Raw genomic sequence first — 17087 nt, 5'->3', positions numbered from 1 at the left:
ATTCTTATCATAATTATTAAAAACCTATATTTCTACTAAGGAAGACAGAAATCTTACTGTATGAAAAAATTTCTAACAAATGCTGGAAAATTTACTATAAAAGAATTTTACATATACAGTACTTTAGCTTTTAAGGCCTAAAGGATTTGCCTTTTGTTATTTCCAGGACTCACTTTTAATAAATTAATTTTTTATTTTCTTTGGACTCATAGCAGTACATGTGATTCATGGGACTCTGGAAAAGCAGATAGATTCAACCGGGCAGAATCAGGCAAGGCAATAAGAAACATCTTAACATGGGACTGATACTCTACAGAGAAAACTTAGTTTCTTAAATCCTTATTTTATAAACACACTGAGCAAATACAGGAAACAAGGCCACAGAAAGTGAGGCTGGAGGCAAATGGTAAGATAACTAATAGAGAAAGATTTTTGCAAGATTTTGCACATTAACCATAGAGGAAGACAGTGTAAGTGGCTTTTTTTCCTAAAAGGAGACCATGGTTTAGCTGATCTATCCAATATGGCAGCTACTAGCAACACGTGGCCAATTAAATATAAATTAATTAAAAGGAAAAATTCGTTTCCTAAGTTGCACTACAGTTCATGTACATAATAGCCACATGTGGTTTGTGGCTACTGCTCTGAACAGTACAGACACAGATCACTGTAGAAAGTGCTAATGCAGAGTGCTGGCTTAAAGGATGAAGAAAGGAAATAGAGAAAGGAGAGAGCATGACCTAGGTTAGTAAGTCCAGAAAGTAGACCCAACGATCCTACTATCTTTGGATAATAAGAATTTATTTTTTCATATCAAACAAATTAAAATGAATATGCTAAAGTTTTATTTATTATTATTATTTGAGATGCAGTCTCACTCTGCCACCCATGCTGGCGTACAGAGGCACGATCTCAGCTCACTGCGGCCTTGACCTCCCAGGCTCAAGGGATCCTCCTACCTTCCCCTCCTGAGTAGCTGAGACTATAGGTGCACACTACTGCACCTGGCTAATTTTTGTATTTTTTGAAGAGATGGGGTTTTGCCATGTTGCCCAGGCTGGTCTTAAACTCCTGGGCTCAAGTGATCTGCCCACCTCGACCTCCCAAAGTGCTGGGATTACAGGTGTGAGCCATAGCGCCCAGCCTAAAGTTTTATTTTTTTAAATTAAATGTGTGGGGTAATTACGCCAGAAGGTTCTAAGTGCTTTACATACCTTATTTTATTTCATCTTCATTGAAATCATAGGAAGTAGGCAATATAATAATCCCATCTTATAGAGAGTAAGTGAGACTTAGAGAGAGTGTGTGAGTTGCCCCAGGCCTCAGAGCAAATTCCTGGATTCCAAGCATACTTTGTCTCTCAAAAGCCAGAGCTCTTAAGGCTGCCTGTAGGAACTCCATTTGGGAATGAAGATAGAGGGAAGGTGCTCTAGATACTACCACCAGTCATGCATTAACACAAGTAGTGGGCCACAGCCTCAATAAATGGCTCCTTCTTAATTAGCATTCTTTCTCTTTTTGGCCTAATATTTTATGCTGGGCATGATTATTTTCTATTAGTAATGTAACAGTATTGCTTTCTAACCCCATTCTTATCTCAGCCCTCCACCTATCCGCCTCTGAACTTTCCAAGTCTAGCCGTTCCTTTTCATCTATTTCTCCTGACAGTTTATGATAACGCCCTGAACCAGTTCAACATCTGTCAAGCTTCAATTGAGAATGGAGTATTTACCACACAGAGTACATGTGCTGTTTCAACATTCTTTCATACCTACAACTATTGGTCTATTAAATATTTTTTAAATAATCAATGGCTTCATGTTATAGGAAGAAATTCTAACTGAATAGTTAAGTATTTAATGTGCTCAAGGCTGAGCTATGATGCAGAATTATTTCCTCTTAGATATAAGAGGTCCAGGAGAGCCAGGCAGGTGCTCTTCCCCTTAGGTCAGAATAGCTCAGCTTTAATGTAGTCAATGTTCCATTAAAATTTCTAGCAAATTATTTTTTATCATCTATTACATATTTTAAAACTCCTTTTCAATTCCTCGAATGAATGACATCCCAACAACACTGTACGAATGAGTGACATCCCAAAACATTGTACAAAGACACACTTGACTGCATTTTCTGAGGACCTTGCAGGAGCACTGAGGACAGCCACCTGCTACAGAGGCAAAGGAGGAGTGAGCACTACTTGGGCCTCCCACGCCTTACCTTCGGGGCGAGCCATCATCATGGGGCTGGATGATGACCACCTTCACAGTCACAGAAGTACGGAGCAGGTCGATCATCTGCTCGTGGGTCAGAGTGGCCACGGCTACTTTGCAGATCTCCACGAGGCGGCTCCCTTGGCGAAGGCCAGCCTTCCAGGCAAAGCCAAAAGGTTCCACATCTGCGACAATTCCTTCAAAATTCACATGGAAGCCAAGCTGGCCCAGCCCGTTCCTCCTCAGGGTCATTTCCACAGTCTCGCAGCCTCTCGTCACTATCTAAGGGGGAAGGAGACTGTTAGAGATGCCCTTCCTGCCCAAGCTGCCATGGGGCTCTACCAAAGGTGCACGTATGGGCCTCCACGCCAGCCCTCTCCCTTGGGCCCTCGCAGCCCAGCCCGTCTCTCTCTGTCTTTTCCTCAAACTGTCCAAGTGACAAGACAAGGACACATTTAAGTTCAGAGCTGATCACAATTAACATTTGCATCAAGTGCAAAGAAAATAACAGAAGCACAACAATGGTTTCATTCTTTATTCTAAGTCATATCTGTTCTTGATACAGGTGTCCTGCTTTCTTAGATGTCACTGACCCAGAGCTTGAGAGCTTCAGATGGGCTCAAATAATTCCCCTTTTTCCTTTATTAGGTAAATTGACTTAGCTTTTAAGCATATAAATCCCATCGTTCTAGATGGATTTTTGCAATGGAAAACCTGTAAAGACTTTGCGGACCATTACAAGGTTCAACCAGCAAGCACTAAAAACCATTAGACAATTTATTCATCCCAAACAAAGAAAAACACCCCAAAGCACTTGAAAGCTAACGCTTAAGAGCCCACTCTGAGGTTCAGGAAGGGCAATGGCAGAAAGTCAGAGCTTTAGGAAAACTCTAAATGTTCTCTACACACCAGCCCTGGGGACATACTGTGGAGTGTTCTGTCCCCTAGGGTCCTTCTCTTGAGGACAGACAACAGCCTATGCTTGCCTGAGTGGTGAGGACCATTCAGATCCATAGTGGGGGCAGGCCAGCCAGACTCCTTGGCCATCTGTTCACAAGGCAAGTGTGTAGGATGGTGCTCTGGCAGGCAGCAGACAGACCCTCTGTGCCTATGGGCTGCCTCTCCTCCACTAGGCCTGTCTCCTGGGGGCTGAGGGCAGCCCCAATCAGTGGAAGCCTCAGTGTATGTACCTTACGCAAGAGTGAGAGAGAGTCAACAGCAGTTCCACAAAAAGGAACATGAAAGAAGAATGGTGGTTTGCATCCCACTTGGTACATTAAAGCATCACTAATGCAGCCCTCAAAAGCACTCACTGAGCATAGTTTACATGCAATGAAAGAAAAACATGGGCTCATTAAGTATCATCCGATGACTATGACCTCACCTATCTGTGGGAATTTCAAGTTGGGAGGTATCATACTCCTATCCCCAAAAGCCCAGAGGCAATGTATGAAGTTTCAGTTTAATGAACGCTCCATTTCTATGAAACATGCTCTGACTACACAGATACCGATTTAATAAGACCTATGACAGTAAGTACAGCTGTGGGACTGGGGCTGGTTCATGTATCACCACTGTGTCTGATGTTTCCATGGTTACCACAAGTGCACACAATGCCAATCAGCTTTTCCCAGACAGGCATGACAGTTCACGACTCAGCAAAATGCGGAAAGGGGACTGCTGGCTTTAGTTAGTGATGACGTTTCAGAATATTGATGTTTCTAAAGTCATGAACTGAAGTAACTTAAAACTTGAAAAAGTAGTTCTGTAATATGCACAACACAAATAAATTTTGGTCACTTCTTTTTCAACTTTGTTCTAAGCAATCCTATCAAAAGATGACACATAACATGTACCCAGCCTTCTTTCAAATATCAACGCGATTATCAGGTGAAGTTTATCATCCATGTATCAAGCTGAAGACTTACTGGCCGAGCCTTTCCAGAGTCCTCCAGCTCTGGCTCTTCTGCTCATTTCCTCCAATCACCTGCCACCTCCCCTACTTTGTCTTTTTGCTATTTCTTTATCCCCTCTGTTTATTGCTTCCTAACATCCCCAAAGTCTGAAGTAAGGTGTTCTCCATGTATTTATGTATTTGGACTTCTTCCATGGACCCAATTATCACACGAAAATTGTAGTCGCCTAGCCAGGACTGGCTATGTAATTTGTGGGGCCCCATGAAAAATCAAAATGCAAGGCTCCTTATGAAAAAATTATTAAGAATTTCAAGATGGCAATGGCAGAGCATTCAACCAAGCACGAACTCTTCTGAGAGCAGGTCCCTGTGCAACTGCATGGGTTGCACATCCGTGAAGTGAGCCCTGCCTGGCCCTCTAGGAACAAACTCTCATTCCGCTCCTGTACCGTTACCTGCAAGACAGACACCTTTAGTTCCACTTTCCACCACCTGAGAATGGATACTGAGTTAACCATGCCAAACGGGCAGGCATTCCCGACATCTCCACTATGACTGCATTCTTCTCTTTCTTCCCATTTCTGTTACTACCACTCTGTATCAACCCTTACGATCTAATCCCTTCAACAGTCTTTGGTCTGGCTTGTTTCCAACAGCTCATGTTGCAAGTCATCCTAGACACAGAATATAATTCCTAAAATATATTTTTAATATTGTGCATCTTGGTCACACTGACAATACACTTTTCTAGGAAAATAGGATGGGGTCCATCGAATAGCAAATGTATAAAAGCCCGTGTGTAAATATCCAGGGAAAGTACATTTTTGTGGTTAGTGAAGTGGTATTTGTGTTGTATTTTCAGAAGCACAGATTATAATGATTTGGTGGATATGCTAAAAAGAAGTATTTGCAATTAGCAAAAGCACAATGCATCCAGAGACTCATCAGTATAACTCAAGTCAATTCTCTAGGTATATAAACCAATCATTTACTTAATCACCCCAAACTCTTATCTAGGCTTGCTCACGTATACCTGATAATACTGTTGAACACACTGAGGCCCTTTACTGTAAATAGAGTCCACAAATAATGAAATTACTTTTCCAAGGCTAGCAGACACTGCCCTAATTTTACCTTCTCTTATACGTGGTCTCTAATAACAAAAGGGAGGAAATATTTTTGGTGGGAGGAAAGGGGGCAAGAAATGGATATAATTTCTCCTTTTTTCATGATCCATAGTGAACTAAACCTTTTCTAATTAAAAAAAAATTACATCCCTCTTGGGGGAAGATTTACACACAAGAAATTCTATTGTCAAAGCATGTTGTTTTCTTATATTACCAAAAATAAAAACTAGAAATAGTTTGGTTTATTCTTACTACTTTATTTTATATGCTCAAACTAAAATCTAATTCTTACTTTGTTAAAACTGGGAGCAGAAATATGACTACTGAACACCATGGATAAAATATAAGGGTTTTGCACTAAAAATCACATACATGAAAATCTTTCTTAAGTCTAACTTTTTAAAAGCCTTTCTAAATTAATGCGTAATTCTGAAAAACTCCCTTAAGAAACTGGCTCTAAGATTAATAATATATTTAATCTGGCACATTAAACAAAAATACCTGCTGTATAAACATGCAGGGGTGAAACTGCAGATAGGACTCGTCATTCATACAGTCAACAGCAATTCTGTTGTTAATTACCCACTGGGAAGGTATGTTATGTCAGCCTCCATAAACAGACATTCTACCCAGACACTTCTGTTTTTCCTTCAAATGCTACTAAAATACATCTCAATGTTCTCTTTTGCAGGTTGGCTTAACTTTTCTTTTCCAATTGATTTATGATGGTTGCTTCTCCACTGTTCATGTATTCAACAACTCCCCAGAAGGACCCAGCATTTAAAATTAAGCTCTGTATCTGTAAGAAATAGTAATGCATTCCCTAATTGGTATAATCATGGTAGCAGCTCCCCAGTGAAAGTTATTTTGAATCTGGAATTGAAAACATAAGGATGGTGGTAAAATAGAAAACATGTACTTACTACTAATCGCTGAACAATTTCCCTGATGTCTTCAGCACAGTTGTCTACCGAGGACAGGAGGACACATTCTCCTCTTTCGTAAAACACTTTGATACTCATTAATCCAGATGTCCACCCAATAACATCCCTGCAGGAACAGTTAAATACGACATTCTTGGAATCCTTTTCAATCAACATGATGAACTCATTGGAAATCCCGAGAAGACATTCGATGTCAGCAGACTGGCCGAAGTCCCGTGCTATCACATGCCACATGATGGCCCCAATGCTAAACAAGTGGGCATCCTTCCTTGGCTTTACTTTCTCCTTTTTCTTTGCACCCAGTGTAATGAAGCTGAACTTCACAGAGGTATCCACAGTGGCGGTTGTGACAAAGTTCTCCGCCAGGTCTTTCAAGTACTCTTGCCTCGTTCGAGTGGCCATCGCTCGAAACTTTTCTGATTTATGGGCTGCATTTTCTGCGTTGATTACTTTGGCTAAAAGGAAGTCCCGGAACACAGCTGACTTTGGAAAAGTTACACCTTTGGGAATCGGTGGGCCAAATGGTGGCACATCTTTTGATCTGGAAACTCCAACACTGAGGAAGTAAAAACAGAAACAAAATGAGATGAGCTATGCTATAATATGTATCTTTCCGAATTTGGCATGCATATATATATATACACACACATACACACACACACACACACACACACACACACACACACACACACTTTCAACTTAACTGGTCTATTCTGCAGGTTCTTGTTCTCCTAATTTCTGGATACCCAGGGTTTGTTGTTGTTGTTGTTTAAGCAAAATGTTTTAAACTTAGTAGACAGGAGGTGTAATGGGCTGAATTACGTCCCTCTCAAAATCCACATGTTGACAAGATAACCCATAGTTCCTGGGAATGTGACACAATCTGGAGAAAGGACCCTTAAGGAGGTGGCTGAGTTAACTGAAGCCATTAAGGTGGGCCCTAATCCAACTGATTGGTGTCCTTATAAGAGGAGAAAATTTGGGCTTACAAAGAGACACCAATGATGTATGCACACACAAAGAAGACCATGTGAAGACACAAGGAGAAGACGGCCATCCATAAGCCAAGGGGAGAGGTCTCAGGAGAAACCAACCCTTGCTGATACCTCGATCTTAGACTTCCAGCCTCCAGAACTCTGAGAAAATAAAAGCCTGCTATTTAAGCCACCTAGCCTGTGGCATTAGTACGGCAGTGCTACCAAACTAATACGGGGGTAACACATCCACACCATGCAGAATAAGCAGGATGGCACTCTATAACTCTGTGGGGCTGGTTATCACTGGGAAAAACAGTAACACTTCTGACCAAAGTGGGTTTAGCCCAAGTTAGCTGCATGGGATTCAGTGACATGGGACAAAGTGATCATACTTACAAGGGCCAAAAATTTTAAGCGTCACTTTTTTAAAGGAAATACTCACTTTACTTGATCACATTTTGAAAATCTAAATGAAGGTTTTATGGGAGCAAAATTTTAAGAGATCTCAGGGACTGAAGAGATCAAATGCATAGTGTTAATAATGAGCATCATAATCTATTAAAACCAATAATGCTCCCCTACATCAGAGAGTTGCTTTATTTATCTCATATCCTTTTCTGCATAAGATAAATCATAGAGCGGACTAATGAATTAACAAAGGAAGGATTGGTCAGGCGTGGTGGCTCACGCCTGTAATCCCAGCACTTTGGGAGGCCGAGGCGGGTGGATCACAAGGTCAGGAGATTGAGACCATCCTGGCTAACAGGGTGAAACCCCGTCTCTACTAAAAATACAAAAAAATTAGCCAGGCATGGTGGCAGGCGCCTGTAGTCCCAGCTACTCAGGAGGCTGAGGAAGGAGAATGGCGTGAACCTCGGAGGCAGAGCTTGCAGTGAGCCGAGATCACGCCACTGCACTCCAGCCTGGGCGACAAAGCAAGACTCCATCTCAAAACAAAAACAAAAACAAAAACAAAGGAAAGATTAAGATGAGTAAGTGAACGAATGGATCCTGTATCACCGGCAGCACTGAGAGCACCCCAATTACTGAGTAGCTACCACAGACCAAGAATCTGTACTAATCCCACATCTGCCCAGGCTGATGTTGGAGTAAAGAAAGGAAGCAATCTTTGTTTTGTTTTCATCATTGTGGAAAATTCTAAAAAAGGTAAATTAAGGAATAAAAACATTCTGTCCAAATTTGTTCTGTCAGATGCAAACTCCTCTTCTGAAATGTGGTTGGTTAGACTTTAGAAAAATCGCAGGCTCTCCCACGTGTGCTTTAATCTGCAACCTCTTCAGCAGAGTTAACCACCTGTAGTGGCAAGACAGACAGCTGGCTAGATGGGGCCTGCACTGATACGAAAGGGAAGGAATGACTGCTTTGCTTTGGGACAGATACACCAAACTCATCAATAGCACCTAGTGGTGCTTTATGGTAGTATATATACTACACCAGAGGGTATGTGTGTGTGAGAACTTGACTTCTGTGCTTAAATGAAGGGAAGGTCCTTAAAAACATCACAGAGGTTGACGCTGCCAGGGATTTACATCAGGTGTGGCCCATTTTCCCCTCACCACCATCCTCAGGATGGCCATTCTAGACTGGGAATTAATTTATCCCCCACAATCCCCCATGTTAACTCTGGGAGAGTGGTCCTAAAGCTACCTGTTTGGACTTGTGATTAGTCTAACCACACCCTGTGGCTTCTCTTCTCTACACTGTCAATGAGCTCAAAGGGTCTCTCTGTGCACTGCAACCTGCCCTGCAAATATCAGGTATGACAAACCAATGTATCACCGCTCTTAAATTTGGTTCTCTCTTCCAACGATGAGTACAGATTTCTAGCGGTATTTTACCCATGGAATGCTGAGGCGGCCAAATGTCATCTGGCACTCTAGTGCATTACTTCTTTGCATTAACTCTGTAGATCTCATGCCACCCTCTGACTGCAGCTTGCATGCACTGAAGCTACAATGTCAGGGACTGAAGCTACAATGTCAGGGACTGAAGCTACAATGTCAGGGGAAATTTCTTGTGTCTAAATATGCTCCACTGTGGTGTCACATAGTGAATAAGAGAGACTTAGTGATTCCATTACATATTAGAGAAATTCTTTTTGTATCCAATTATAGACCCTAATATCTAATTGCAGGTTCTCTCTACAATGTATGCCATATTCTTGTTCAATCAACTGTATTCTTGCACATCTCAAAGTTGTACAAGAAAAGCAGCAGAATGTAAGCATGGCTATTCCATGATTGTTATGATATTCTGGGTATGGGAATCAATTAGAGACCCTTGGTTACAAAAGCTCATAGGATCCTTAACATTTCAAGTAGAGTCAAGTTCAGAAGAAATATTCTTTTGCCAGATTCAGATAATTCCCAATGTGTGGAAATGAGAACTTATATCCGAGCTCCTTATTTCACCCAAATGATTCGATAGCATTTATTAATGACTTAGGGGCCTTAGATATTTAAGGCTCCTCCAGCGAAAGCCAACAGAAAGATAAGCATTCCTTAATATGCGCATGAAAGGTTTTTAATAAGGCCTGCTGGCCAAAGGACAATAAAGAAAGGTGTGAGGAGCAAACTGGAGTCAGGTAACTCCTGGAGTCAGGGAATGCAGCTCTACCACCTCCTGAGTGACTGAGCTAACTACATTAATCCTTCAGTGCCTCCCTGCCCTCATCTGCAAAATGGAGGGTAAAATAGTATCATACCCAAAAGCCCATTGTAAGGATGATAGAAAATAATGCATGTAAAGCTTTTATTACCCAAATTGTTGCTGTTACTGTCACTATTACTATCATAGTTGTTGTTTTAATAAATGATTTAACCCTGTCACCTAATTTTTGTCAGAAGATGTTACATATTAAATTTTCTAAAAAATGGCAGTCATCATTTTCTGTAGATATCTCTCCACTTTTAATTCACTGTTAGCTACCAAGCCTTTTCTCATTCTGTTACTGAGCATTTTGCAAAGTTTATCTTGGAAAGTACATAAAAACATAAATCCCTGAAAGTTAGCTTAACATTGGCTACAAACTAAAGAGTCTTTTATAAAGAAATGGGCAATTTGTTATGTCTGCTTTTTAAACATTATCAGGCTAAAAGCGAGATGTTTCGTGGGGCTTTGGGGGTGTTGCCTCATTTCTCCTAGTTCCAGTGGACCCAGCATAACTGCTCGAGCATTCTGCTGCGCTCATGGGGGAGGCCTGACTCCCTCTGTAGGGTGGGAGTGTGGTCTTCTGCTCAGGCAGGTACACCTGACAGGCTGCACGATTTTCATTAGAGAAGGTGATCTCAACCGCACAGACCCTTCTGATAGCTGTAAGGCCTATGAATCGGCATTGGCACTGTGGGTCCGTGTCAGCAAGAATACGCTGCCACTCAACACCTGCACAAAGCTCAGGAGAAAAACAGCTTTCATGGGAGTTTGCCACTCTGGATTAGGACATAGCAAAATTTAAGAAAACTGTAGAGCTGGACTATATCATTTCCTTGGAAATTATTTTAATAAATTTATTTCTCCATTGGAATATTTAGAAGAGTATCACATGAAACAGACCAATAAGGTGTTTTTAGAAAATGAGGGCATGCCAACCTTATTCCATGAGATAGAGTAAGGACAGCTTTATAAAATGTTATGGAATTCATGTGACTACAGGATTACTCAAGATTATTATTGATTCTTTAAGAAATACTAGTGATGTTTTTAAGCAAGATCAATGAAGCTGATGAAGCACTTCCAAAAATGTTAGGCACTTGAACTGATGTTACATTTGAATCTCATTAGTAAAGGTTAATTTAGTAATAACAATGTGGTTTCTTAAAAACCAATGACTCCATCTTTGAATGACTGGCATATAGTATCTTTATCACAGAAAAAATAAGGCAATGTACTTTGTTATATGTAAGAGATCTCTGTGGTGTTTTCAAAAACATTAATTAAATACATTCAAAACATTTAATTAGATTCAAAAACATTTATTTCTTTTAGGTTTTCTGGTTTTAATTAAACAACTCAGTTTTTTAATTAAACAGAGTTGTTTAATTAAAACCAGAAAACCTAAAAGAAATAAATTGAACAGGTATTGCCTATCTTTACAATTTTTTGTGCTGATGAACTACCTCATGATATGAGCATAAAGATAGCAAGTAATTTAAAATACTCAATTTGACCTAAAAATAGCCACCCAACAAATAACACCAAATATAATACAATAAAGCCTTATACTTCAGTTTTCCCAATCCAATTAGGAAGGTTCATTTTATTCTTCAGAATTACCATTTGCTGGATGAGCTCCCAGGAAAAAAAGGCCAACTCATCAGGTTTGTACCAATATTATCTATTTTAAGCCTATCATTTGTATAGAGTAGATATCATATTCTTTCAAATATCACTTTTAAAAAGTAGTTCTGAGCATTTAGGCCAGTGGTCTTAAACCCAGATGTGTGTAAGAATGACTATGGAGGAAAGTATAGAGATGCCAGGTGTACTGCATTAGAACACAGCACAGTAGAGCCATAGACCAGGGCTATGTTTAATAAGGCAACTGGGAGGTAAAATTCAGGGTAAGAACTGCTGGTTTTCAGACTTTGTTCTAAAATGGCTTGGGCATCTGTAGGGTGGGATGTAAAATGGCAACTTCTCACATACAGACTAATTTCTCTTTTGCCTTTAGGAAGCAAGCTCTGTAGTCTTCACTTTCTTACAAGGAATAGTTATGTCTCCAAACTAGGCCCAGTGGGCAGCTGAATTGGCAATTACTGTTTTAAGATGATAAATGAAAATAAACTTGGACGAATGTCAGGAACTCTAACAGGTGTTTTACATAATTTAAGCTATTTACTCATCATAACATACTGAAGTAGGTACTATCATTACCATTATCTTCAATTTTAAGATGAGGAATCAAATATTAAGAAAAATAAAGTAAGCCACACAAAGCGGTAAAGCTGGCTTCAAACTCTGGTCAAAGACCCATTGTTTTACCAATGCCCCACATGATATGATCATTTGGCTGCAGTTATTTCCTAAGACAGAGTCTGGGAGTAGCGGTTAAGTATAAAAGCAGGCCTTGTCAGAGCCAGTCTTGGGATTCCAAGGCACACATGTGGCCTTTTGAAGTCACCCAACAAGTGCCAACTCCTTGTTTCAGCAGCCCTGCAAAGATCCAAGATCTTTGATGAAAAGAAATGTTTTACTGCCACAATACTTACTTCTCCTAGATAAGCACTTAACCAGCCACTTCATCCAACTCAGAGGAGGATACCAATTAAGCTATTGATTCTGGCTCAAGTTTTTAGGAGAAAAACAGAGGAAATGTGTAATCCACCATTTTAAAGTGCTATAGGCATTTCACTTTTTCAAGGGGGTAAAATGGGAAGAAGGCAATTATTTCTTACAGAAAGTGTCTGAGTAATTAGAAAATCACAAAGTTGGAAATAATAATTGGCAAACAAAGATATTTTTGGGAAAAGACGCCCTGTTGGAATAAACCTGGGAGAATGATAGATCAGGGATGACTGACTCACCTATAACACACATTTTCGGTACATGGATTATGCACTTTGACTATGACAAAGACATGCTGAAAGTGAGACCGGATGCTTTTTGGAGTAAAAGGAAGTGCCCCAGGCTCCTGGAAGACGATGGTGACGATGTCATTTCCTATGTGCCTTTTCCTCAGTAGCTGTGGTCAAGAAAGTGAAGAGTTACAAATAAGTTTTTCTTTAAAACAAAATATATATACAATTCACTCATCTTTCAATTTGAAGGAGTGATTTTTAAAAAGCACAGTCATTCTTTGGAAGTCAGTGCTCCTAAATTTGGCATAGAAAAAGCAAAATGGGCTTCATCCAAAAGACCCGCGGAAAGAAAAGCCTAAATATTTAAGTCTATCTCTTTTATTTTAAAATTCAATTCGTACTCTCTCTCCTTTTGGTCTTTATCCAGTTCCTCTTTTTAAACCCCTAAAATAATAGCATGTTAGAGCTCACAACACTTTGAGAAATGCTGTAGTTTAAGCTCTAGAAGACAAAGTCCAAGAGAGGGTACAAGTTTGCTGAAAGGTCCTACACTATCACACTGGTGGGCTTCAGCTTGTATCCTGTGCTCCCACAGTAAAGTAACGTGCATTTCTGCAACAAAAATACAGAACACTGTCATTTTGGTGAGCAATAATACAAACCAATTAACTGAACCCTGGCCGTTTAAAATGCAATTCAGAAACACAGAATTCAACTGGATTAACAACCAGAAGCCCAGTCATTTGTAATTTTATAAATCACAAATCTGGCAGGGGGAATGACGCTCAGAGCAGTAACACTTGACCAACGCCTTTACTTTTGATGTTCCTTCTGCCAAGAATGCCCCCTTCCCTCCAGGTTTCTCCCAGACAATGCAGTTGTCTCTGTAGATCCCACCTCAACTGAAAGAAACTTCCTATTTCCCAGGCCCATTTCTATTACACTGGTTGTTGTACTGTCTCCTAATGGTTGGTTTACTTCTTCTGCATCAGGTCATAACCTTCATGAGGGCACAGAAGTGTCATACTGACTTTCAGTTTCCTAGTTTCTAATGGTGTGCCAGGCAAAGGAGGTACCCAATACACATTTGTTTAACAAATAAATAATCCAAATATACATTTACTGACACATCACATTATGCATCAAAATTGTGACCACTTCTTTCCTAAGAACACATGCCAATAAATCCACATAAAGGCACTCTGTAAGCTTATGCAAGTGAAGGCATAGATTTGTGCTCTCAAAAGTTTGTGATCTTCAGTTTTAATACATAAAACAATCCTTACACAACTTGGTGATGACATTGCTGGAATGTGACAATCTCAGATAGTAAATCTCTTTTTACTAGTAATATGAAAGACCACGACCTTACCCTTAAATTTATTTGGCACCTACAGCGCATATTCCAAGTAAAGACCATTAAGTTCAAGTTTTAAAGCCTTTTAAACTCAGATACAAAAAGGATTTCATTGTCAGGTCCCTGACTTGTGATTTAGCATGATAAAAGGCCTGGAAAAGTGGGAATGAAATGTTCATTCTTTCAGAGTTTTCTACAGGCCAGTTAAATTGCTGATTCATATGCTGAGAAATTCCTACTTAAATCCCCATGGTCAAAGTTATAAACACACAAAAATCATCTTACTGTCTGAGTGAAGTTTGGAAACATACATTAATACATCATAATACACACCCAATGAGCCACCTCATTTAAATATGTAGTTTTTAAAAAGTTTGCTAGATATTTAAAATGTGCCATTTCAAATGCATGTAAATAATCAGTGAAAACTATCTTTGGCAAGGACATTCTTTACTCTTTTCTCCAAAAATTGAAATACATGATTCATATGTATTGCAATGAGACAAGGAAAAATCAGGAATAGTTTTTAAAAATATGCCCATCATTGTGTTCAATGTATCTGTAGACTACAAAACACAGCAGTTCATACTCTACTTTATTTAATGCCCTTGAAACACAGGAATTCTCAGACTGTCAAAAGATGGAGCTCACTTTGGCCAAGGCCAGGCAGTGAGTTCAGCGCCTCCTACTTCCTGAGTAATTGCCGGTGTGGCTTCATGTTGGCCAGCCCTCTCAATTAAACACAGGGTGCAGGGAGGGCCTTGTTAGTCAGTGCTTCATGGCTGTTGAGACTGCAACAACAAATTGCACAGTTATTCCTATCCAATTTCTTTTCCTCCTGAAGGAACATGTTGGGTCTGATTCTATACTTCACCACAGGACTATTTAAAGCACAAGTTAAAGTCTGGTTACCTTGACAACACGCCAAACCACTGTTGTCCCTTTCTAGACACATTCTTTTGCTTTGTAAAATGGGCCAAAAAATGTTTTCAAAAGTCTAGTTAATTTAACCATGGCCACATAATGCACTTTGCAGGGAAAAAAATAGACGACCGGGGGCGGGAAAAAGAAGATTCATTAGGAAGGGTAAAATCTAAAGCTCTTTGAAGGAGAATATAGTAAGAAAAATGAACACTATCCATTAATAGGATGCTTGAATTTGCTTCAGAGACTAAAGAAAATATCTGGAAAATTAACAGAAATATTATTCATTTTTCTGTTTTAGGACTTAGTCAAACATGAAATAAGTAATTTCTTGAACTTCTTAAAGGCAAATGTTTTCTTTAGTATTTAGTTTATGCTTTTTTCTAACTGGTCAATGAAATTCTATACAATCAGAGTCTGTAAATGGGGAAAAGGGATGGCAAACCACAAACAAACGCAGCCTGGCAAAACCTGACGGTACTATTTGTTTGAGGGAATTGTACAAATGACGTCTTCTGGGGCGAACTTCTTTCCAGGTATGTAAAGCTAATGACAATTTTCAGTGATGTCAAGAGAACCAACTTATTAGTGTTTTCAACTGCAACAGTGAGTTAATAAATATTGTATTAGATAGATTTACATAGTCATTTCTACTAAATTTCTAACACTCGATTCCAGCTGTGAAACAGGAATAAGCTCTTGTTATGAGAAGGAAAGAGAAAATGCGAGTCTTCACCCAATTCCATGGCAAAAGCAGACAGATGCTACAGAAATACCATATATGGCCATAGGTTTAGCCTCAGTTCCTTAAACAAACTGGGATCTCACAAGACCAGTTTTAATTTAGTGCAAAAATACAGTAAGATAGAAGGAGTATGTTCTAATTATTCGACAGTACAGTAGGGAAACTGTCATTAACAGCAATTTACTGTGTATTTCAAAACAGCTGCAAAAAAATTTGAAATGTTCTCAACACAAAGATAAGTGTTTGTGGTGATAGATACGCCAATTACCCTGATGTGATCAATACACATTGTATGCAGGTATCAAAATACAGTGTGTAACCCCAAAATATGTACAACTATTATATATCAGTAAAAAAAATTTTTTTAATGATAGGAAAAAACTCAAAAAGCAAACTGAGAAGAAAAAAACCAGGAAGTGAAAATAAGTATCAGACAGCACACTTGGGTGAAAAATGAAAGCTGAATTAGATAGTATCTGCTAGCCTCTATGTATATGGGTTCATTTGTTAAATTATTATTTTTAACCCAGTAAGACAGAAACAAACTGTTTTGCACCTAATGCTGGGAGAAAGCAGGCTGTACAACATGAAAGAGAACAACCGGGATATGATTCAGAAGCTCGTAAGAGTCAGAGAAGAGGAAGGTCATCTGCAGGTCTCCAGAGAAGGTCTTTAGAAAGAAGCAAACCCATATTCTCTAAACACATACAAGTTCTCAATCCTGGTCCTTGGGTTTGAATCTAAATCCTGTTACTAAAAAGGGGGCTGACAAAGACTCCTCTGAGATGACTGATCCCTTCCTACCTCTCTGACCTCATCACCTGCTCCTTACCATCTAGACAGCATCTTGTCCCTCCTACAGAACAACTGGTTCCCACCCAAGGAACTTTGCAGTTCCGAATCTCTTGCCTGGAAAGCTCCTCCCCTTCACCCGGAGGGCTGGCTTTTCCTCCTTTAGGGAGATGGCCCTAATTTTGCACTTATACATACACATGCATGTACATAAACACACATATCCCCTCATATAAACTATACTCAAGAGTTTGCACTAGTGGTTAGAACTATGCCTTGATTTTTAAGAGGAGTATAGAGTTTCCTACGGAAAAAGTTAATGTTGAAAAGCATTCTAAATAATAACTAAGGAAGAGTAACGTATACCCTTACCACATAAATACAAAAGAAAGAAAAGTCTTGCCCACCTCCTGCAAAAAAGTGAATGTTAGTGAACTGTTCTTATTTCTGATGAGCAAGAAGAGGATATTACATTTAATTAATGTTTGAAGGATTTGTCACTGATTTACCATTTCATATAATTATGATATTTTACCAATAACAACAGTAAATGTACAAA

At 39.5% G+C, this 17087-nt stretch overlaps 1 protein-coding gene across 13 annotated transcripts in view; it reads right to left on the bottom strand.

Moving 5' to 3' along the window:
• The window catches only part of SIPA1L2 (signal induced proliferation associated 1 like 2), a 236308-nt gene that overhangs the window by 61548 nt on the left and 157673 nt on the right, over positions 1 to 17087 (bottom strand). For all 13 annotated transcript variants that reach the window (XM_054483216.2, XM_063671127.1, XM_054483235.2 and 10 more), the window contains 3 exons: positions 12717 to 12874; positions 6176 to 6752; positions 2218 to 2492 (listed from right to left, as the gene is read on the bottom strand). In XM_054483216.2, the coding sequence (XP_054339191.1) occupies positions 2218 to 2492; positions 6176 to 6752; positions 12717 to 12874 (1010 nt within the window). The remainder of the gene's footprint in view (positions 1 to 2217; positions 2493 to 6175; positions 6753 to 12716; positions 12875 to 17087) is intronic.

This window comes from Pongo pygmaeus, chromosome 1, assembly GCF_028885625.2.
Source record: "Pongo pygmaeus isolate AG05252 chromosome 1, NHGRI_mPonPyg2-v2.0_pri, whole genome shotgun sequence".
Classification (NCBI taxonomy): Eukaryota; Metazoa; Chordata; class Mammalia; order Primates; family Hominidae; genus Pongo; species Pongo pygmaeus.
The sequence above is the reverse complement of the archived record's forward strand: the minus strand, read 5'-3'. Positions and strand labels throughout refer to the sequence as shown.